At 41.4% G+C, this 24,309-nt stretch overlaps 1 protein-coding gene across 2 annotated transcripts in view; it reads left to right on the top strand.

The window, feature by feature from the left end:
• Nucleotides 1–708: 708 nt before the first annotated feature.
• The window catches only part of PCOLCE2 (procollagen C-endopeptidase enhancer 2), a 28,332-nt gene continuing 4,731 nt past the window's right edge, over nt 709–24,309 (top strand). Inside the window, exons 1-8 of one of the 2 annotated variants that reach the window (XM_083739790.1) lie at nt 709–1,113; nt 8,954–9,059; nt 13,984–14,239; nt 14,637–14,758; nt 19,685–19,821; nt 21,318–21,469; nt 22,193–22,276; nt 23,348–23,515. In XM_083739790.1, coding sequence (XP_083595916.1) covers nt 1,022–1,113; nt 8,954–9,059; nt 13,984–14,239; nt 14,637–14,758; nt 19,685–19,821; nt 21,318–21,469; nt 22,193–22,276; nt 23,348–23,515 — 1,117 coding nt within the window. In that variant the 5' untranslated portion in view covers nt 709–1,021. Of the gene's footprint in view, nt 1,114–8,953; nt 9,060–13,983; nt 14,240–14,636; nt 14,759–19,684; nt 19,822–21,317; nt 21,470–22,189; nt 22,277–23,347; nt 23,516–24,309 lie in introns of both variants that reach the window. The other variant, XM_083739789.1, reaches the window with a different exon arrangement.

The following is a 24,309-nucleotide window of genomic DNA, read 5'->3' as shown; positions in this document are numbered from 1 at the left end:
CTTTAGCTAATGGGGACTCCCACTGCCGCCACGCTGCCGGAGCACGATTTCTGTTCTCATCCTGAAGCAAAGTTCTTAACCTGAAGCACTATTTCTGGGTTAGCAGAGTCTGTAACCTGAAGCGTATGTAACCTGAAGCGTATGTAACCCGAGGTACCACTGTAGGTCTGCATCAACATCCTCAAAAGTGGATCAACATTTTAATCACATCACCCCAACTCTTGGTAATGTTGCCACCCAGGTGAGCCCAACCCCTGGGGACTGACCACGGCAATACCTGTTGAGAGTCTCACCCTCCACCAACTTGCCTAATGAAATCTCCTAAATGGGGGGGGGGGGATCGTTTGGGCCTCCTTTGGAGCACCAGACGCTCAATCTCAGGGTTGTGGGTTCGAAACCCACTTTGGGCGAAATATACCTGCATCACAGGACTAGATAATCCTCGTGATCCCTTCCGACTGTACAATTCCAACCCCAGCCAGCATGGTAAATGAGTGAAGGGAGTTGTGGTCCAATGATATCTGAAGTGCCCCCCCCAACTCTGTAACCTTCCACGCTATCGAGTGGCAGCGTTTTGCACACGCTAAATACACGTTGCGTGTGTATCTAAACTTTTGTGAGGAACCACCTCCTGAGAGGAGAAGGAGGAGGAGGAGGAGGAGGGAAGAAATCTAGGCCATTGCCTTTGAAACTGACCTGCCTCCGCTCACCGTAAAATTCCGGTGTGAGAGAGGACTCTTTATTTCTTAACCGTGAAGCACGAGTTTGACTGGCATTCCCCCTCACGAGCTCTCTCTGTCTCCACCATAAAGGGGAGGAGGCCGAAGGGGGCGGCTATTCTCTCCTCCCCTCGCCTTAAGGAACAAATGGGATATTCACGGCGAGGGAACTCCTCCAGGGGCAGCGCCGTCTCCTGCCTCAGCGAGCCGCTTTATAAAAGTGCATGCCCCCGAACCAATCCCCAGCCACGCCGCCGTTGCCCAGGAGCTGACGCGGCGGCCCCGACTGCGAGCAGGACACCATGAAAGCAGCCGCCTCGTGCTCCCTGGCCCTGGGACTCCTGCTGCTCGCGGCCGCGCAGCCCGCCACCAACCGGCAGGCGCAAAGACCCAGGTAAAGCCCGTCGATGCAGGCGCGCGCGCGCGGGAGAGCCAGCGAGCAAAGAGCCCCCCGACGGGCAAAGGATCTCCCGCCGCCTGTCCGCTTCCTCCTCTCGCTTGGTTGCTCCTCTTGGCGCCGCGGCGCCGCCTTGCGAGCACGCGACGCGCGCGGTATCCATCCCCACGTACGAGCCCACCCAGTAACTGCGCGCGTCTGACTGGCCTCGCGAGGCGTGCAGAGTTTTCCGGGCGGTTAAATTGCCGCAGGTTTATTAATTTTTCCGCTCTTTCCTGATGTTCGTTCTTGTTGAAATGTGCTGCGCCGACGGGGAGGGTCCCTTGCCGCGTTGCCCTGCCCCGTGCAAAAGCAAAAGTCAGGCTTTGCGCTCTCTCTCTCTCTCTCTGTGTTTTCAAAGTATGGGAGGTCTCGCTGCCTCGGCCTCTGGTGAACGCCCCGGGTTTGTTGGTTTGCATCAGAGTTATGAACGCTAAGAAAATTTGGAGTTACCAAAAAGGAGTGCTTCTGAGCGTGTGCAGATTGCATTTCCAGACCCTCCAAGTGTCCCTGTTTTCCAGGAACGTCCCTATTTTAGAGAAGCAGTCCCTGTTTCTGATTTGATTCTGGAATTTCCCGCTTTTCCTTAGGATGTCGCTATTTTTATTGGAGAAATGTTCGCGGGTATGGAGTTATCCGACCCCCCCTAGCCTTTGGAAGGCAATTCTGTATAGGGAAGGGTTTTTTTAAAAAATGTTTAATGCTTTATTATGTTTTTATATATGTTGGAAGCTGCCCAGAGTGGCTGGGGCAACCCAGTAAGATGTGTGGGGTAGATATAGTAAAATTATCATTATGCAATGGGACGTCCCTATTTTCAACAGAGAAATGTTGGAGGGTATGCATTTCCAAGTAACCCCAACTGCCCCTCCTGTGCATACCTTAGGGAGAGTAAGGGGAATGAAAAAGGCATGGCTTCTATGCAGTCTGTTGAGATTCCTGCAAGGCAGGGGTTGGACTAGATGACCCTGGAAGCCCCTTCCAGCTCTACAGTTCCGTGATTCTAGGAACCACAGCACCTCTTATTTTAAGCACAGCCTTATTGGCTATTGTCCTCTGAGATCATCATGCATTTATAAGTATTCACAAACAGGACTGTTTTGAGAGGAGAAAATTACAGTGGACTAGTAGGGGGCTGTCTTTGGTCTTGGAGATACCGTATGTGATATGCTGTGTACCAAAGCCGTTTTTGGGGAAGAGGTCAGGGATATATAAGCTTTAGTTCTTTCAAGTTTTCTGACTGAGCTATGTTTCAAAGTTTTGTGCAAATAAGGAACTGGGAACTAGTAACCAACTTCTGAAGAAGAGCCCCACTGTTCTGTTCCATAGAATTAGAAGTGATTTACACTTAGATGGCATCCAGGTTTGCTACTTTGTTCACCACAGTGTCACCCAGTAAGTATGGTGATGTTTGAATGGGATTTTTTCTTGAAAAAAGGAAGTCTGCAAAGACATGAGACACACAGTGGACAGATACCGCTATGAACAGCCACAGCTCTCCAGAGCATGTCAGCCACATGTTTATGGATGCAATGTTCTGTTTTAAACATATACAGCACACTGATAGCCACTGCAAAATATAGGGAGTAAGGAGTTTTACATATGCCATATGTTGGTCTAAGGAAAAGGAAAATTATTTATTTTATTTATTATATTGATATGACATCCGCGCGCGCGCGCGCACACACACACACACACAATTTAACAGGGCATAGATTGTTTAATTAGCCAAAGGCCAACTTGTTAATTAAATAATGAGTTTACAGGTCTCTTCATCTGACCTTTTTCCTTCACAGCTGTAAGGAAAACCTGTGCATTTGTGAAGATTGCAGACAAATCTGTTTTGCTGCACAATACATTTGGCAGCCAAAGCTGTCGCTCTGTTCCTAACACACACACACACACACACACACACACAGAGAGAGAGAGAGAGAGAGAGAGAAATAGACATGTGCAAATGGGGCATGCAACAAAATGTTGCAGCGTTTCCCATCCTAATAGGAAGGCTCTTGTTTTTCACAGTTCTAGGCAGCCATGTCCTCCTGTAGGATACATACTGTGTTCTATCCTATGCCCCCAGGGGCGCCGACTTATAAAAAATATTGGGGGGGTCCATACCGGGGTCCTGCCCCGGGAAGTTTTCTAAATTTTAGATGAAAATTAGTGAGTTTTAAAGTTTTTAAAAAGTATTTTAGAGTCATATGATCAACATTAGAACCCCGAAAACTCGACTCTCTATAACTCCACACTCCGGGAAACTCGACAAGCCTGAAACACTTTTTGGCTTTGAAAAAAGAAACAAAACATAAACACGCACGGTATTTTCGTAAAAAGCTAATTTAATTTGCAGTAACAATTATGCTTATAGACTATTACAGAGCAGTGAATATATAGCTCTGAAAAGACTGAAATGATATTTAAATAAATCCTAAACTATCATTAAAAGAATAAAACATAAAATATTGCTGTCGCACAGTAATAGCACTTTGATTAATAAGTGAAATAGCTAATTTAAGCTTACTTTGAATAAGGCTGAGGGTTCATTAAATAAAAATAATATCTCAAAGTTAATGCTTTAATACAGTTAATAAAGTTAATACAGTATGCCTAATACTGTATGTAAATAACGGGCTTTAATTGGGTCTTACACCCTAAAAATATTTAAGTATTTGAAAATAACTAATACAGTACTATAGTAATATAGAAATACAGTACTAAACTAGTACTAATATTTCGAAACTGAAAATTTAACATTCTGTATGTATTTAATTCTCTATTTTATAAAGATTTTTAATATCTGACAGTGAGTTTGGAGTAGCCCAGTGCAAAAATCCTGAGGATCCATGTGGATCCGTGCTTTGTAACCACGTTTTTGCACCACTGTGACCCTAGGCAACAGTGGGTGCGTGATTTTTTTGGTGCAAGATGTAGCCATGAACATGCTATGTGATCTGATGGTGAATTTGGGGTGACCCAATGCAAAAATCCTGAGGATCCATGTGGATCCGTGCTTTGTAACCACGTTTTTGCACCATTGCAGCCCCAGGCAACAGTGGGTGCGTGATTTTTTTGGTGCAAGATGTAGCCATGGACATGTAATGTGATCTGATGGTGAATTTGGAGTGACCCAATGCAAAAATCCTGAGGATCCATGTGGATCCGTGCTTTGTCACCACATTTTAAATGGGGAGGGAAGGAAAAACACAGAAGGGACAAGAAGCACAAGAGGGGTGTGCGGAGAAGCAGCTGGCTAAGAATGCAGGGGAGGAGTTTAACGGGGTGGGGGGGAGGAAAGGAAGGCAAAAGTCCCCCCCCCAAGCCAGCCCTCTCTCTCTCTCTCCCACCTGCGAGTCCCTAGAGCACGGAGAGGAGGAGGTGGTGGGCTGGAGCCTGCACGCAGTGTGACTAGGAAAGAATTAGAAGGAAGGACTCGATCCTTTCCTTAACCCTCTGCTTGCCAAGAGGGCAGGGGATTCCCTGCTCTTTGTTGAGTTTGAGCAAACGCAGCAACAGAAGCGGGTGGGCAGTAAGACCCTGAGGCAGAATGCAGGAAAGCAGCAGCTTCCGCCTTCCCTCCGCCCGCCCGCCGGATCTTATTTTTGCCTGATTTTTGCCTATTTTTGCTCCTGCGCTCCGGCGAGTCAGCTCCAGGGACCACACATTCGCTCAATAACACGCACAGACATTTCCCCTTACTTTTTAGGAGAAAAAATCTGCGTGTTATAGAGCGAAATTTACGGTAATAATTTTCTTAAATTATTGGGGGGGCAGAGCCCCCCCAAACGAATTTTTGAGGGGGCTCGGGCCCCCTCAGGCCCCATGGAGTCGGCGCCTATGTATGCCCCAGTTTTATATTTTTCTTTTTTCAACTGACATTCAGCATTCCTAAGTTTGCATTGAGTGTGCTTGGAAGGGCAGCTGCCCTGCTAGCTTTGCTTTTGAAACTATTATTTGAGCATCTGCAAACCCTGGAGTTTCCCCCAATGATGCTGAGATCTCCCTCTTGTGTCTGGTATCCAGTTTTAGCTAGAATTCTGTCAAAGCCACCTGAGTTTGCTGTTAGAGTGAGTGATGCTATCTACAAACATGATGGTGTGTTGTCATTTTCTTACACCATTGTAAGGCAAAACACCATGGTTGAAGTGATCTAACTTGTGTCATTGATTATGTGAAGAACTGCCATCTAGAATCTGCAGAACTCCCAAGTGTGGCTCTCTTATTACAATGCAGCGACTTGAAGCCTTTTTGTCAGGAATGGGATGCTTTCGTGGACTGCACGCAATCCCTGCAGAATCCTTCAACATGGCCTGATCCTTTCCTGATTCCCCTTTCCATCTGTATGGCAGATGGAAGTAATAGCAGGAGACAACTCAGGTCCTGTGTGCAGAATCCAAAGTGTTATGATAGTACAGGACTTTTTTTTTACAGGGTGCTGCAGTTTGGGGAATAGATTTCTAAAAGTGACAAGTGGAACTTGCCACAAGGTGTTGCAGTATATCACAGGGATGTTCCTGTTTGGGGTACCAGCCAGCCATGTCCTCACAAAGGATACTTCATTCAATTTCCCCCACTCTCATTCCTCTCTGCATTTTCCCTTTTCCAACTGCACTCAACGTTACATAGCTACTAAACATACTCATTCCTTAGTTGGCAGAGGAGGCAGGGGTTGTTCCTCTTAAAACATTATCGTATATCTACAGAGCTTAGGGTTTCTACCTCCCAGAGCCTGCATTTTGGCTCCGGTCCTGTTGGCACTCACTACCTGAGTTTGCTATTAGGGTGAGACAGTGATTGTCCAGCCTATTGTTATTCTAAATTGCTTTTCTGCAAGATAATGACAGGCAACAATTGAATTGTGCAGGCAACGATAGAACTAGTGATATAATACTGCTTCTGAAGGTCCATGAGTCTTTATATTCAAGCTGATAATAATAATAATAATTTATTATTTATACCCCGCCCATCTGGCTGAGTCTCCTCAGCCACACTGGGTGGCTCCCAATCAAAAGTTAAAAACAATACGGCATTAGATATTAAAAACTTCCCTAAACAGGGCTGCCTTCAGGTGTCTTTTAAAGATAGGATAACTGCTTATTTCCTTCCAGTGGCGTAGCATGGGGGGTGCAGCGGGGGCCGGCTGCACTGGGCGCAACATCTGGGGGCTAGGGGGTGCAAATCCACGGTTAGGGGGCGCAAATTACTTGCCTTGCTGGCAACCCACGCTACGCCACTGTTTCTTTCACATCTGAAGGGAGGGTGTTCCACAGGGTGGGTGCCACTACCGAGAAGGCCCTCTGTCTGGTTCCCTGTAACCTCACTTCTCGCAATGAGGGAGCCGCCAGAAGGCCCTCGGCGCTGGATCTGATGAGTAAACCCACTGAGAATCAAATCGGTGCACCTTCCATGAGCCTTTTTCAAGGAATGCTTGATTCATCTGCTTATCTCCACAAGTTACATGGAGCCTTAAGCTCTGTCTGCCCAGCTCCTCTTCTGTTTGGATGGTAGATGTTGCCCAAAGCAGAGGTGCTAGAGTGGAATTCCCCTGCATCACACCATATTTATTGGTCTTTGTTTCTGCTTTAAACAGTAGGCCGAGAATTCATGAACTATCCAGTGCAAAAACACTTCTAGGGAGCATCAGAGCTAAATTTTATAAAATTTGCCACCTCAGTAACAGTAGTTCAGTGACCCATCTGAATGTTGCACGAGGATAGGGAAGCCCTAGAAGCAGCCTCAGAACTACTGTCCTCCCTTCTAAAATTACAGTATTTATCAGAGGCTTAGGGATACACCCTTTGACACATGAGGCTCCAAATGCTTTTGCTTTAAATCCATATGGTAAATGTAAATCCTGGACTGAGTAGACGATTTAATTTTCAAGTGTTTGTCCTCTGCATCCTATTCCTCATGAGCCCGAAAAACACAAAAAGAGGCTCCAGTAAGTTATATTCTGGTGTCAGCCTAGTGATATAGGAATGAATCTAAACTTCTGTCTTTTTAAAGCCTGTAATATCTGTAGGATGGGACGCGGGTGGCACTGTGGTCTAAACCACAGAGCCTAGGGCTTGCCGATCAGAAGGTCGGCAGTTCGAATCCCCGCGATGGGGTGAGCTAGGTAAAAGGGTTACTGTTAAAGCGCTCTGGTTTTTCAAAATGTAATATATTCTCATTCAACTTTGTGAGTAAATCAGTCGCATAAGATTTTCAAAAACCTATTTACTACTAAATTGCTGCTTGCCAGTTATGCCTTAATTGTTCAGTCATTCTGAGTATGTAGCCTTGGTTTGTAAATTTCAAATACTTAGGTGAACCACAAGGCTTCTGGTAAAAAAGAAAAGTAGGCCATGCAAGTATGAAGTCAGTCCATTGCTGAATCTAGGTTATTCCTTCATTTGGCATTATTCAATTTTTTCAGTCACTTTTGTGCCATCTCCTATTCCAAGTTAGTCTAGATGGAGATGAGTCAACGGGTAAGTCTTGTCCAGTGACCTTGCCTTTGCTACTCCACCCAGCCATGTGGTCTGTTGGGTTTTTGCCTTTTGTTTACTGCTTGAAGACTTTGGTCTCATTTGCCTGCCTGATAATCTTACTAAGTCATGTCTGTACCATCTCTTCATTCTAATACAGAGGATAATGGTCTTTTCCCCTCAGTACTACTGCAGCGGCAGTTATCCATCATTCCACGTTACCTAAACACATTGAGTGCTGCAATTATAAGATATTTCCCTTGCTTTCCTACCTAAGTCCTGAATTCCCAATATATCAGTTTCTCATTATACAAGAATCAGATCTTATAACCTTCCATAAATATCCAGTTTCATTATTATTCACTCCGGCTACTTTAAATAGCTCTTCACCATCTATCTCCCTTCTATGTTAGACCTTTTCTGGTTGTCCCTAAAGGTAAAGGGACCCCTGACCGATAGGTCCAGTCGTGGACGACTCAGGTGTTGTGGTGCTCATCTCGCTATATATTATCCATACACATTTAATTTGTTGCTCTGGTTCACCAGAAGCGGCTTAGTCATGCTGGCCACATGACCTGGAAGCTGTTGGCTCCCTCGGCCAATAAAGCGATATGAGCGCCGCAACCCCAGAGTCAGCCATAACTGGACCTAGTGGTCAGGGGTCTCTTTACCTTTACCTACTCTTCACAAAGCAATTTAACCGTAGCTAATCTAAAACAGAAGTGGGAGCTTCCAGTCTCCTCTTCTTGAGGCCATACCAGAGGAGGAGAGGGGAAAACAGGGAGTGTGAGACCCTTGAGTGAGGCTAGGCTCATTCTTCTCCTACTAAACTATAGTCTAGCACTATGTCTGAACACAGCTAATGCATGTAAAGCATTTTTAATACTTTGGGGGGAAACTGCTGTATACACACATCAAATTACCACCAGAGGCAACTGCAAAGTGCTACTAGACAACTGATAAACATACTGTAGTTCTGCTAACTACCTTGGCAGTGGTGTGCATGAAAGACCAAGATAGAGATGGGTGTTAGTTAAGTTTTCCTTGGAATTCATCTATTTGGCATCTCCCTATGCAGAACAATCATTCTGTTCCTCCACACACACACACACCCACCCCATGGCATAGACTTCACCTATCAGTAATAAATTGCACTCTATAGATATAGATGCCAGTTATTTTAGGCAGCTGTATTGTGTTACATTTTAAATAGTTTAATTCCTTTACACGGATGCTCTAGGAATGGTGTCAGCAGTACATATTAGATAACAGCCATTCTACTCCGCCTTTATAATACTGTCTCAGAAGTAAAGCTTTTCTTTGTTTTCCAGGTCTTTTAAATGTGGTGGAATTCTAAGTGGAGCATCGGGGTTTATTGGCAGTGAAGGATTTCCAGGAATCTACCCTCCAAACAGCAAATGTACTTGGAAAATCACAGTAAGAACTTTCACTGTCGCAAAACACATTGAAAAGAATAACATGCAGTCCTTTTCTTGTTATGAAGTATGCAGTATGCATTCAAATCTGCAGTTCTCACATGCAACATTGACACTTAGATTTTAAGACCTTTGAACCTAGACACAATCTGGTTTCGTCATTTAATGTACTTAAGGACAACCAAGATCAAGCTATCTAATTTAACAGTTCTAGAAGCAGTCATTTGTCTCCTTCTGTTTAAGTTTTACAAGTGGTAAAGGAAGGCTAGAAAATCAATAAATTCACCAATACAGGGATTGTAAGATAAATTGGAGGGGAATCAGGTTCTAAACCACTTTACTCCACTCCTTGTATCCCATTTTTGTCTCAAAAGAACGGAGACAGGCAAAATCCAATAGTTGCTGCAGAGCAGTAGGCAAGCAGCGATTTAGTAGTGGTTTTTTGAAAATCTTATGAGACTGATTTACTCAGAAAGTTGAATGAGAATATATTACATTACAGTAAAAAAGCTGGTTATTATCTTTTTTCTAATTTTAGAAGTTGGTCATTCAGCACATTGTATTGTAGTCATGACACAGCCTATGAGTTGTAGTGCTACTACAGCTGTTACTCTTACCATCTCTCATAGAGTAATTTATAGAGCACAAAGCATCACATACCAGTGGTTTTAACACAATCCCTCTCCTTAGTGATTTAGGGTGAGTAATCTAAGAACACTCAGTACATATATATAGGAACATGACATAAAAATAGCATTCTAGTCTGTCATAGGTTCTTTATGTAGATAATTTAATATGTTCAGTAGCTGAAGTCCATTAAAAGGTTGATGACAGGAAGCCTGTTTTGAAAAATGTTCCCTATTAACTGGAGGTACTCAGTTCATTTTTCTTATAATGTTCTTTTATGGGAGGAATAAGGAATGAAGCATTTTCCAAGTGGGGAAAATAACCTTTTAAATACAAACAAATGGTAGGATTTTTATTCATGAAATACATATTAATGGATGCGTTGTTGATCTGTGGCCATACCCCGCAAAGCAAAGGATAATAGTTGCTCTGCAATTATATGGATACGTGTATTTACTGCTATATTATTATTATTTATTGAATTTATATACCGCCCTATACCCAGGGGTCTCAGGGCGGTTCACAGAATAAAATCAAGATATAGAAGCACAAAATAATAAAAATAAAAACAACAACCCAATAGCCCCCCTCCCCAAAAAAAACGCATTTTAAAAGGGCATAGGATGTAAATCAGATCAAACAAATGCCTGGTTAAAAGGAATGTTTTTGCCTAACACCTAAAGGTGTATGATGAAGGCGCCAGGCGGACTTCCCTGGGGAGAGCATTCCGCAGATGGGGAGTCACTGCAGAGAAGGCCTGTTCTCGTGTTGCCACCCTCTGGACCTCTCAAGGAGGAGGCACATGAAGGAGAGCCTCAGAAGATGATCTTAGGGTCTGGGTAGGTTTTGTTAAGGGGGCTGAGAGGTATTAGGAGCCCCCTGTTCCACTCTGAGAGCTACCATTCTGAGAGCAGTTTAACAGTAATCCTTTTACCTAGGTAACTCTGAGAATTGTAGGTCTCTGAGGGGAGAGGGGTCTTCTAACTACGCTCGGCAGCTTTAACAAACTATATTTCCCGGGATTCTTAGGGGGAAACCATGACTATTTAAAGTGGCATGGTACTGCCTGCCCTAAAATGTATAATATAGATGAGAATAGAAAAGTATTTCCTTCCCCAGTAAAGATTTTAACCTTAACACCCTATGGCCTAACAGTTATTGTTGGGGCACCATGGTAGAGTTTCATACAGTGGCATCCAGCAGAGATAGCATTGAACTAAATTTATTGTGGTGTCATAATAAGCAGCGTTAAACTTTAGCTCTGTTGCCAGAAAAACTCACAGCCCATTGAACTTTTTAACAAGGTGTGAGGAAAAGCAGCTACCAACAGTAATCTAGAGACAGTGCTGTGATTCTGTCATCTGTTCACTTACAGTTGTGAATGCAGTGGGAGCTGTAGATTAGGAACCGGGTGTAGGAATCAGTTACTTCATAAATGGGAATGAGCAGCAAGAGATGTTTTGTTGCCTGTAAAAGAAGAGAGTTGACATATATGCGTAACAAGATATTAAGCTGACTGGCATTTCTCTGCCTGTACTCCAGACATCAGAGCATGGGCAGATTAGAAGCAAATTAGTCATTACTGTCAAGAACACAGACAGAACATGAAAGTCATTAAATTAACCCATTGAACTGAGACATTATCCTCATTATGACTCAAATGGGAGCAGAATCAGACCCTGACTAGCTGGATTCAACACCCGAAAAAAATATTAGTTGATGATCATTGGGTGAGGTTTGCTCACATAGAATTTTTCTTTTCTTCTCCTGCTGAGACAACACTAGAAATAAATATTTTTGTGTGAATTTTATCACCGCAAAAACTGCATTGCTGTATCCCACTCAAAAAACAAATCCTTGTGCGTATTCAGTAATAGTGTTTTTGGAACCAAGCCAATATCTGCACTTGCAAGTTGCCCATTCATAAAAAAGTTACAGCATCTGGCTTTCTGCAAAACATTTCAGACTTGGGAAATGTTTATATACACTCATACATATAAAGGTTTCTTTAAAAGTCAAGCAGTGTGGGGTAGAGAATGGGGCTACATGTTGGAAATAGGGAGCTTTCACTTTTCCCCCTATCTCTTTTATGGTTTTATTAAGTCATATCCATGACCTTTGATTTCCCTTCCATTCCATGGGATTCACTGGAAGCAAAGTTTGACATAGCTCAAAAGGTTTTCTCAAGTTGGTTGTGTGTGCTTTGACCTCTACACATTCAGTTTGTTCATGCGAACCTCCACTGCCACCCACCCTCCAATCACTGCAATAACTATCACAATTCTTAGGTTGACACAATGCATACATTTGGTTTCAAATTGGCTTCACTCAAAACATGTTTCTGTTTCCCTTATCGTGAGCCTAAGAGATCTAAAAATATAAAGTTCTTTTTTTAAAAAACCCAGCAGCTTAAGATTTTGAATTCACTCTCACAATTTTGTACTCTCTCAATGTGTGCTCTCTTCCATTCTTTGGTTCTTTATACTCTTCCCTCCACCCAGAAGCCTCATCTACTCACTGAAGGTAGTTGTCAGCACCTTGGGTGAGCAAAAGCAACGGTCAAAGGATCATACTGCACCACAATTTCCAGCTGTGCAGCAGCTGTATACTGGTGGGTGCACTACCAGGGAGCAAGAATATAAAGCGGGGAGAGGAACTATGTATGCACAACTGTCAGGAAATTTTCCAGGGAAAAGAAGGAATTGGTTCATTTGTTCCCTAGAGAAAGGGTGGGAGAGAGAGAAAGAGAAACTGCAGCTGTTTTATATTTCTTCTTCTATGGCTGGCAAGAAAGGTTGGCAAAAAAACTACATTTGTTAAATAATCAAATGGGATCAGTGCATATGTGGGGTTGTGGGGAGGACATCTATCTAGTCAACATTGCCCAAAAGAATTGGTCTTGCTACCTAGCTACAATTGTCCCATGACTCAAACCTCAGCTGTCTGACTGTGGTGAAGCCAAGGGGTCAGGGTTACAACAGATGCCTCATCCAGTCTGGGTGGTGGTCCTACTCTCACCATCTCACATGGCTGCTGAATACAGGAGCCACTGGGTAGTTCTTTATAAATGCATGTAATCTAAAGGATTGCATCAGTTCTACAGATGTCTTTTGCGACTTTTTGGCAGGGGCCTTCCTGCTGCATCCACTCATCAGCATATCATTTTAGATTTGTGCATGCATGCAAAAAAAAATATGACTTAATATTTATAGTATTGTGATAGCAGCTTTCAGAGTTCTAAGACAACATTTATGTTTTCTTTAGGAAACGCTTTATTACTATTTCTGTTGCAGCTGTGAAGTTTAATAACTCATTTGGTTCCTTAATTTCAGTCATGCAGCTCTATTTGAAAATACTTAGGAAACACAAAATCACCCCCAGTTAGCAAATTAACACAGTCGTTAATGCTGTGGACATAGGTAGTCCAGATAAGCGGTAATAGTTGGGCATGATTTATTCTCTTGAAGGAAGCACAAAGGTATTAGCAATTGCTTTATCTTATGGGTCCCTGTGGCTGCTGTGATTTCCCCCCCACTAAGCAGGGATCATTCACAAGCAATTATGCATCTTTACATTCAGTAAATACTGAACCGTTGAGCACCTAACTTGAATGGAATCTCCATGTATTTAACAGTGAAGCATGGGTTCTTGCATAACTCTATCATACCTACAGAGCCATGCAAAGACACAAGCTTTATGCAGAAACATGGTGAAATCTTTGAACCCACACAATCAGTCTTTCAAGGGCAATGGAGGAATGCAAGCAATAATGCTGCTCAAAGTGCACACAAGAGAAGGTGAATTGGCAATGCTCTGTAGACTTGGAAGATAGGGAAGAGGAGAGGAGCAGAATGTCTTATTTGTGTAAACGGAAGGGGAAACATATGGTAGATGTTATATGTTATGTATTGAAGTTCTCACCCTGGGCCAGCAGGGGGATACTGTAGATAGTTCAGGTCCACATATGCAAATGAGGGGTCGAAAGTGACGTTCAGTGATTGGATAGTTACAGAAAATGGTTACTGTTGCGTTCTAGTGGAGCTCTACATAAGCAGGCTGGCTGAACCCTTCAGTTCAGTTCTGTTCTGGCCTGTGAATAAACAAGAGCTGTTTGAAGAATCGCTGTGTCGTCTGATATGTTCACCCACAACTTAACATTATATGAGAAGAAAAGGGGTTTGAGAAGGACTTTATATTATTCTTGTAAGATATAAATATACGTAGAGAGTAAAAGTTACACCATAAGGTCAACGTGTAAACCGCAGACTGTTAATCTTTAGCTTCTTTTCTTTCTACAGGTTCCTGAAGGGAAAGTCGTGGTTCTTTCCTTTAGATTCATGGACTTGGAAAGTGATAACTTATGCCGATATGACTTTGTGGATGTGTACAATGGCCATGCAAACGGGCAGCGTCTTGGCAGGTTCTGTGGCACGTTGAAACCTGGTGCTCTTGTGGCCAACAGCAATAAGATGCTGGTGCAAATGATTTCAGATGCCAATACAGCTGGGAATGGCTTTGTTGCAAAGTTTTCTGCAGCAGAACCACATGAAAGAGGTATTCTGCAAGTTATTGAAGCTTAAGGTGATAGATACACTGAGCCCTGTACTTTCATGTAAGAATCTTCGGGGGGGGTTATAAAAAAAGTATTTTATTATTTTCTTACATTAGGAAGGAATCTTTGTAAAGCCAAAGGGATTCATCTATAATTAGAAGCCATTTGCTAGCCATCTAAAAAGGTGAAATACATAAAACAATGCATTTGCTCTATAAAATTTGAAGTAAAAAAACCCCCCAGTAATATGGAAAGGAGTGCATTGTGTGATATGATTTCAGTGTTTCACCGAAATTTAACATTTTGCAGGCTGGGATTATAATGTGCTTTATATGAGAGTTAGGCAAACACCACATGAAACTCTGGTTTTTGGCCTAGCATTATGTTGTGTATTTTTAGGAGACCAGTACTGTGGTGGACGACTAGACAAGCCTGGATCCTTTAAAACTCCTAATTGGCCTGATCGAGATTACCCAGCCGGGGTTTCCTGCTCATGGCACATTGTAGCCCCAAAGAATCAGGTGAGCTGTGTTCACACATATGGCCTCTGCTTTCATCTTTCCTATCTGCAAAAGCCCTCTGATTCCCATCTTTCCTTCTAGCTCTGTTCCACCTGAAGAATTTCTAGCATTCATCCCCTCCGGATGCTTCCTGTCAGCGACTTTCAACCTCATCTTAGCTCACAGTCACAACCAGACCTACAGCATCTATGAAGTAGAGCAAGGGTCAGCAAACCTTTTCAGCAGGGGGCCAGTCCACTGTCCCTCAGACCTTGTGGGAGGCCGGACTGTATTTTGGAAAAAAAATATGAACAAATTCCTGTGCCCCACAAATAACCCAGAGATGCATTTTTAATAAAAGCACACATTCTACTCATGTAAAAACACCAGGCAGGCCCCACAAATAACCCAAAGATGCATTTAAAAAAAAAAGGCACATTCTACTCATGTAAAAACATGCTGGTTCCCAGACCGTCTGCGGGATCTGGCCCCTGGGCCTTAGTTTGCCTACCCATGAAGTGTCGTAGAGCAATCAGAAGACAGTGGCTACTTACACTCTAATTTAGGCTCAGAAAATGGCTACTTTGAAGAAAACCCTGCTCACCAATTAGCGGAGCTGAACATCTGGGTATTATATTGATTGCTGAGTTGCCAAGTGGCAGGAGAAATAATGGTATTAGCAGCAGCACAGTGAGTTTCATGGGAGATGTTATGAGCATTTATCTTCTCCTGTTACATTGCACTGCAAGTCCCACTGCATAGGAACATGTTCAAATTCTGATAATACATTTAGCCTTTTAATCCTGACGATAATTTTTCATTTGTTGTGCAGCTGTGTGGCCCTTGTAAATAAGACCTGCTTTCATCAAACATGTAACTGAGACACACACAAAATACAGCTAGGGTAAAACTAGGTTTCGTTTTCAGATTTCTACGCCTTATGAAAACTGTTCTCTTTTTAGGTAAGTTATAAATTCTGCCTATGCACCTGACAAGAGAAATCATATTCTCACTGTTCATCTGCCCCTGCTTAACCTGTTTCCTTTATTGTTCTAGTGCACATTTATTTCTGTTGACTTGCTCTAGTTCAGCCTTTGAAAAGATAAGATTTTGTAGGAAAGGAAGGATTGTTGGCTTAAAAGACAGCAAGAAATACAATATATTTTCTCATTAAATGCAGTGTATATGAACAATTTCTGAGCACCAAAGTGAATAACAAATGCTTTATTTTCAGTTTAAGAACATTATGGATTTTCTGTTCAAAATGATTGACTCAATATTACCTCTGCATGCCCACCTAGAACCAAGTAGGGGCACTTGCTACACTCCACGGTGTCTAAATATTGCCACATTCATTCAATTCCCTTTGCTTTTTGCACTTTCAGGTTTTAATTCCCTAATCTATTTGCTCATTCTATCGTTTTCTTAATCTTAAGGATGCTACTACCATTTCATTTCTTAGGACTGAAACCACTTTGCCTTGTTTCATATCCATTTGTCAGTCACCCCATATTACTTCTACCTACGTGCCTTTTCACACTATGGCAGGCTACTCAACCTTTGCTTTCTCTCTTTTTTGTTGTTGCTGCCTAGGTTTCTGCTCCATAAACTATATTATGGCAGGAGGCACTTAGTGATTGAATACCTTTATCTCCAAGCATATTTGGTAGGTTGGCTGCTTTTCATATCTACTTTCTGAACCCTTGTCCATGCCACTTTGAGTTGCCTTTTAATCCACTTCTCATGACCATAATCCTCCAAATGAAAGAGCTGGCCAAGATAAATATATTCTTCTGATCCTTCATTTTCTCCCACCCCCTGCATTGATCAGGATAATATTTTCTTGAACTTGGGGCTGTAGATCAGCTTAGTCTTTTCCTGTATTCATCTTTAATCCACATTCCTTGCTTGCTACATATGGCTCATTTAACAATTTATGGATAGCCAGCGATTTAATTGAACATGATAAATTACAAAGCATTTGTGATTGCTCTCATTTATTGCCAAACGTGCCTGAAAATCTTTTCAAGCTCTTACTGAATTATACCATCCCATTAGTGTACTCTTCACCTCTTGGGTTCTTATTCTTGAGAAACTGTATTTGCAAGTGCTTAAAACATCTAACCATGTACTTATTCTCAGCATATTCCAGTAATGTACTTATTCTCAGTATATTCCAGTAATGCTTCTTGTGAAGGTCAATATGACCAATGAATCAATGCCTCGTTAGCTCACTATCAAACTCTTGCTGCATTTTTATTTCACCTGGATAGCATCAAATATTTAAACGAATCAGGAGAAAATGGATCTCCCAGCCTGCTTTGATTTATAGAACTGTTATTGTTCAGTTAGCGTTCTGCCTTCCCATTAAAGCCATTATAGGCACAGGGAAGGAAAACATCTTATTATTAACATGGCATAAGCGTAAGCTTATAGCTATTCCTCTCAGCACTTGTACCCTGTAGTTGATGGGGCGTTGCCTTAGTACAAGGGGTAGCCACACTCCTGTTCACTTTTACAACAGAAATAGTAATTGGGACATTGTAGATCAGAACTGGAGAAGATGCATACACAGGATGGAAAGACTAATGGAGAAAGGAAGGCTCTTTAAATGCTATGGCATTGTTGTCAGCAGAAAGAGCGGCACTTGGTAGTATTCACCAACTTTTTTTAAAGGCAAGACTAGCTTACTCATCCTTTGGGGGGGGTGTCATTTTCTAAAGAATATGAAAGAAAACTTTACAAGTGCAAAAAAAACAGGATCAGTAGAGAAGTGGCTATCGTGTCACTTGCACACTAGTAACTACCAAACTAGCAGTACAGCTTCATGAAGAACCTCAATTATTCCGTAACAGCAATACCTCTTACAGTGCTAAGAGAAGTGTTAACTTGATGGTCCTACGCAAGAAATGAGCAACTAATGCACAATAAAAAAATAAACATCTGAAAGAAAAAGTGGATGGGGGCTTTCATTCCTCAAAGAGTTCCCTTTCAGCAAGGCTTTTATCTGAAGGGTAAACTATGCTTTTGCTTGGTGCAGCTGGCAAAATATACTTTTTAACATGCACATGCCTGCTTCTATTTTCTTTCTATTTCTTAATTAAGCATTGTTTCAGAATATCAAGGTGTCTTGATGCACCATGAGATAGTCATGATAAAGCAAGGAATTAAAAGAACGGCCTATATATACATAAAATGTTTGGATTGAAATTACATGGAACTAAATAATTAAAAAAAAAACCACAGGAAAAATACCACTAGAGATTCACGTTATTGTTTGGGACAGTACTGTAGTAGGCTGTTCTGTCATCCAACATATTATGCTCTCTGAGAAACATGTTATCATCTTTGTTCTTACTGTCGATATAGACACCCGGTACAGCTATTCATTCACCCAGTTATCATCTTTGTTAAACTGCTTTTCTACTAATAGGTCAATAAAGTTTCTTGCAAACCAGTAATTAAAATTTGTTTCTACTAAGCATAGCACAGATTATGCATGGTTTGTTCAGGTTCAGGCAACCCAGCAAGCAGCAGTTGATTTTAAATGGAAGCAAATTATTCTGAACTCCTTGCAGCTGTGCTTGAGGAAGAGGGAAGACAGGAAGAGCCTGAGGCGCCCTATTGTTTAGCATTATGTCCGGACCAGGCTATTATATTAGCATTTGTCTTCCAGGCAATGTGTTCAAGTAAAATCCCATGAGATGTTGTTAAGAGGGGTTAGAATTCCATACACAGTTTTCTCCCTAAATAAGCAGCAGGGTTGAGTTATTTTTATATATACAGCCTTGGAAAAAATTATAAAACCCATCTAATAACCGTGAAGCATTCCACTGGCCATGCCAATTAGCTTGCCGGACATGACTTTCATTTTGTTTTGCTTTGTACATATAATTCACTTAATATGGATATTGCCTTCAAGGATTTGTGTTTTATATTTTGCAACAGTATTTGAGTGGCAATATCATAGCAGCTTTCTGTTAATATTGTTGTTTCCTCCTTCTTCTTTTTAGCAACCAAAATTTGCCTTTATTACAAATACTTATCCAGAGTTTGATCTTATGTGGTGTTCAACCCACTAGTCTGAATTCTCTGTAGCACGTCCTTATTCATTCACAAATAGCAACTGTTATGATGCGTGCCAGGCCTTGTTCAGGTCCCAGGCTGTGCTTACAAGAAAGCAGCATTCTGATGTTGCTTTGCCACAACAGCCACAACAGAAATTACTGCATTTTATACAACCCAAGTACTTGGAGTGAGGGCAAGGCAAGGAGAACTGGCAAAAAAATCCACACCCCTTTTGTGCCATGTTGCGAGAAGCTAGGAAACTTCTCCATATGTATGTCACGCACTCTAGTCTCCATCGATCTCCCTTCATACAGCCTTGCCATAGGTCCTTCCACTCAGCTCCCAACTCTTGTCTAAACTCATGACCATATGTAACATATTTCTGGCTGATTTTTTGCACCCCACCCGCCTAGAGGGCAGTTTCACCAATCCCTATGTCTGCCTCTGGTTAAAGGGGCTCAGCCCATTCCAGCAGTCATTTGCTTTGACAGAATCAGGTGGAGTCTGATTGGACTGGGCCTTCTGTGATGGAGCCCCTTGCCTTAGGAGAGCAATGTGGTGTCCTCAGTTTGGTGGGGCAACAGTTCCACGGGCTCATCTTGCAGACTTGTTTCTGGGGCCAACCATGCCCTGCATGCAGTTTGCGTTCCGACACAAAGCCCTTGATCTCCTAACTGGAGATGGGGAATCTGATCCCAGGGTCATGGCAGCTTTAATGTACTGCATGAAATGTTTTAGGATCATCTTTTTAAGAGTCTTTGAGATGCTGATTAAATCCAAGGTGCCAAATTGGATGGCCTCTGAGGATCTTTGTGGTTTTAGGGTTCATTGTGAAAAGAAGTCGGCCGTTAAGTAGATTCTTAATTTCCCTCCTTGCAGCTAATAGAGTTAAAGTTTGAAAAATTTGATGTGGAGAGAGATAACTACTGCAGATATGACTATGTGGCTGTGTTTAATGGAGGCGAGATTAATGATGCTCGGAGAATTGGGAAATACTGCGGAGACAGTCCACCAGCGTAAGTAATGGTATTTGTTTCATTTAAACTGCTGTTTCTATGAAAAGATGAAAACTGGATAGGCATGGTTGTTGTTTCAGTACAATCCCGCCCATCCAGTCCTTTCATCCATTCATCTATTTATCACTTAGATTTTTATAACTGATTTTCCTTGCCTTAAAATTTACTGTAGCTGCAAATTGGAACAACAAACTGCAGCTTTATTACAACATTAAATAGCTTTGCTGGCTATTTTAACAACCAGTTTTACCGCCCTACGTTCCTCCGGGTGGAATAAAATTTAATGATAAATAAAAATGATAGTGTAGTTCTTTAGGAATCTTGAGTAAGTATGCAAGTTAGATGACATACGAAGATTTTCTTTTATTGTGCGTTGTGTCATATTGATGTATGCAATTGCATTAAAGCACAAGGTTTTCGCTAGCATTTTTCTTGCTGTTTTATACTTGTGTATTTCAGTGAAGTTTAATAAAGAAATTATTTTTTTAAATCAATTAGTAGGAAAAGTAGAAAGTCCTGTTGAAGATAATCTCAGTACCATGGGGGAAATAATTGTATATACAGATCCAAGCAGCATATAAAAGTCCAGATGGGAAGGTTGATCCTTAGCTATGTATTGCAGTGCTGATGGACTTTGTATTGGTGGATGGCATGCGCACATTTGCATCTTGATGCTCATGTGCCTCCAACCTCCACTGAGTTGCACCATTTTCTGTGTATATCTGTCATCTTACTAGCATGCATTTCATCTATTATGGACAACTTTTGTGAAGGGCTTCCTTTCTTCCTTCCTTGCACTGCAGAGCTCAAATTAAGGTGGCAACCAAGTTTTCCCGTGTTTCCCAGTCCTGTGGACTCTGGGGCTAGTTAGGAATGGGCTCAGGGTTCCAAATGAATGAATTTATTTTCCAAACTTGCCATTATGAGTTTTGTATTAATCACTGATGCAAATTTATAAAGAATTGACCTGATAAAGTTCTACCAAGGGAGTATTTCTGATTTAAATCTTAAATCTACAGGACCTGCTCCTGTTCCTTAAACTCAGCATGTGCACAAAACATTTCCAATGTTGTAGAGAGTCAAGACAAATCGTATACAAATCAGCAAGTGGACTAGTGGATGTATTATAACATTTCATTTTAGATCTGCTTGTTTTTTGCTTAACATATTTGAACGTTACTATTTTCCTGAGAGCTTCAGTAAATATTTACCTGGAAAAAGGTTCCTTAAGGACTTGTGCTGCTTACTTCACTCTGAAAACATATCCAACTGCAGATTTGGTAACAGGAATCTTTATGCTCCGTGTGTGGGGAAAATCAGATTAACAAAGGCAGACTCGGTTTTCCATTCAATTTTAGGAAGGATATTTACACATATAGTCTGTTTGTGTGGTATGCAGTGCTACAGAATCTGTTGGCTGCATATAGTTCAACAAGCAATAATATGACAACTACAAAAGACCCTTCTAACATGAAGGGTGCATTGTTCTCTTTCAGGCCTATTGTATCTGAGAGAAATGAGCTACTTATTCAGTTCTTGTCTGATTTAAGTTTAACTGCTGACGGCTTTATTGGGCACTACAAATTCAGGCCCAAAAAAATACCTACAACTGCATCACCTACTACTGCAACCCTCCCTGCCACCACAAGTAAGTCTAAACTCATTGTTTAATCTTTATTGAAGGTGTTGGTAGGAACAGGCAGGGAAGCTTCAGGATCAGCCTTAATTCTTTTTTAATTTTTAAAAAATCATCTTATTGTAAAGAAGAGGCTGGGGGAAAGGGTTGCTTTGATTAAATCAAAGTAGGAGGACCTTCTATTCTGAATGCTCATGTGTGTAGTGATGTCACATTAGTCTGGAATGTTGTGATTTTAATGAGCCCTGTTGTCTTACTTGCTGAGGTGTGTATAGATTGTCATAAACAAAATGAGCATAAAGAAGGCTGATGGTTGTTGGTTGGTTGGTTGGTTGGTTGGTTGGTTGGTTACTTAGAAGATCTGGGAGCGTAGCATGACTCATAAAATTGTAATAGATTCGGGACCGCTTTTCCTCCTTGACTGCAGTTTGTTTCAGAGTTAGATATGCAGAATATCATCTGTGCCACCATGAATGTGAGGTTTGATCATTGACACACAACTCTGTTAGAGCTAGAACTGTAGCAAACAGCAAGAGTACATGGCGCAAATACAGAATATTGGTCTCTTTGAAGTACGGTGTGTCTGGATTATCTGGGGTTTTTGCTTTGGGAATGTCAGTTCTCTCTGTATTTAATAGAGTAAACACACAGGAAAAATGAAAGTCCCTTTTAAATGACTTCTGAAACACTTGAACTGATTTCACTAACTCTGCTTTCTCGACCTCTTTGGAGAAGCGGTGAAGCCTACAGTTGCCCTGTGCCAGCAAAAATGCAGAAGGAGCGGAACTCTTGAGAGCAGTTACTGTTCAAGTAACTTCGGTAAGAGCAACAAGTATTTTTTTCCCTTTCAACCAGTGACTTGGGCATGTATGCTTAGTTTCATGGGAGGGTCAGAGCCACTTATTTGTAAACTACCATTAGCGCACAAGGAAATTCTTTCAGATCATAGTACTTGCATCTCTTATACTGTGTCTATGACTCAGTTATATGCCTTCAGATGTTTTACAGAGAAGACAGTGTGGATGTTTGTCGGGGGAAAAAACTGTTCCAGTCTAAACAAAACTGAACAAACAGAAAGCAAGCTGTTGCTCTATGAAAGTGTTGATTCAGTGATGATGCTGGCATGTCTTCTTGGAACAGCCTGTATTCCTTATTCACTGTGACAATTTTGTTGTATGTACTGCTGTAATTCTGGTTTCATAATACTTCTTGGAAATCCTTCTCTGCAATGCAAAAGTTGTTCATCATGGTAAAGGCCTGGTTATCTTCTCCTTACCTATTTAGATATACAACTGTGATGATTGATAATATTTGATTCAAATTGTTAGTTGCTTTAACTTGCGCAGGGCAACCCAAAGCAACTTACAACCCAACATTTATATGTGGTTGTCTCAATGCAACCGGGCAACGCAACTAGCATAATACTTAGGGGCCCAACCCAAACTCTTCTAACTCTGTAGACCACCAGGGCCTTGCTGCACATTGTGGCTGTGGCAGAAGTTGGTAGGAACATACAGATCACTATGCCACCCTGGACCCACCACCAAACTGCACCTATCCTACTGCAAAGTGGGGGTTGGAAGACAGAAAGATGAGTGTAAGATATTGACTGCACTTCTTGTTAATGTTACAGCATCTCCTAATTACAGTCCTTTTAAGATTCTGTGAACCACCAAGGTGGCCTTGTTAATTTGGTGGTCAGTCAATGTCCCAAACAAACAACTCACAATAAAAAAGGACACTTGTCTAACTTACATAGCCATAGCCAAAGGACATACTTGTTTGAGACTTTTATCTTCTGTGCACGTAAAGGTGAAGTGGTCATGTAACTGTTTCATTGTGTTCCAATCACATTCCAGTGTATTAATCCTATGTATTTCTTTTATCTAGTAATAACTGGATCCATTATCACAACCAACATTAAAGGTGGAAGCTTGCATGCAACGGTATCAATTATTAACGTCTACAAAGAAGGAAATTTAGCAATCCAACAAGCAGGCAAAAATATGAGTGCCAAGATCATTGTTGTTTGTAAACAGTGTCCTCTTATCAGAAGAGGTAAGTAATTAACAGAATTCTGCTTTTTGCAAATAACACTAATTTCCTAATTACTTCTTTAATTTTCAATGAATTGCTCAGGACATTTTATTCAGAATCAGATTGATCCTTTATAGAACAAAATGTCAAAGCAAACTATCCAAATATTACATACTGATGGGTGTGTTGTTTTTTAACATACTGATGAATGTTTGAGAAAATTCAGAGACCATAACAATTTGATTATAGAATTGCTTCTCTGAAAGCTCTTCAGTTAATCAAATTTAGTTAAATAGTGCAAATGAGTTGAATGAGAAGAGAGGATTGGTTGCTGAATCTGCTGTTATAAAGGTCATACCTCTGTAAACCAAGACAAATCTAGGATAATGGTAGACATACACACACCTTTAAAACTGATATATATTGAAGGTGACAATTTGGATTCAATTTACCAGCTCACCATCTACTTGCATTATACCACTATTTGACTCTCCTGTAGGCAAATAGAGAAGGCTTACTGTTTTTTATCTATATCAATCAAACTCAATGTAGAAAAGCAAACTCAATGTAGAGCAGGCGCTAGTGGGGCATAATGAAAATTAAATAAAAGTCAGTTTTTCCCAACATTTTAGTGAGCACCTGTTGATTAAAAAAACGAGACAAGGTTTAATGTAACAGTGATTGCACTGCTGTTAACTTTTTAACAGCTTTATGCCTCCTCTTCACCTCAAAGTGAAAGGACCTGTTCATAATCTCATCTCAATATATCCTAATATTTCCAAAACATCCAACCCTATGCCAGAGATACCTTCTAC

Source organism: Podarcis gaigeae (assembly GCF_964106915.1).
Source record: "Podarcis gaigeae genome assembly, chromosome: 5".
Taxonomy (NCBI): domain Eukaryota; kingdom Metazoa; phylum Chordata; class Lepidosauria; order Squamata; family Lacertidae; genus Podarcis; species Podarcis gaigeae.
This window is presented reverse-complemented; position numbering and strand designations above follow the sequence as displayed.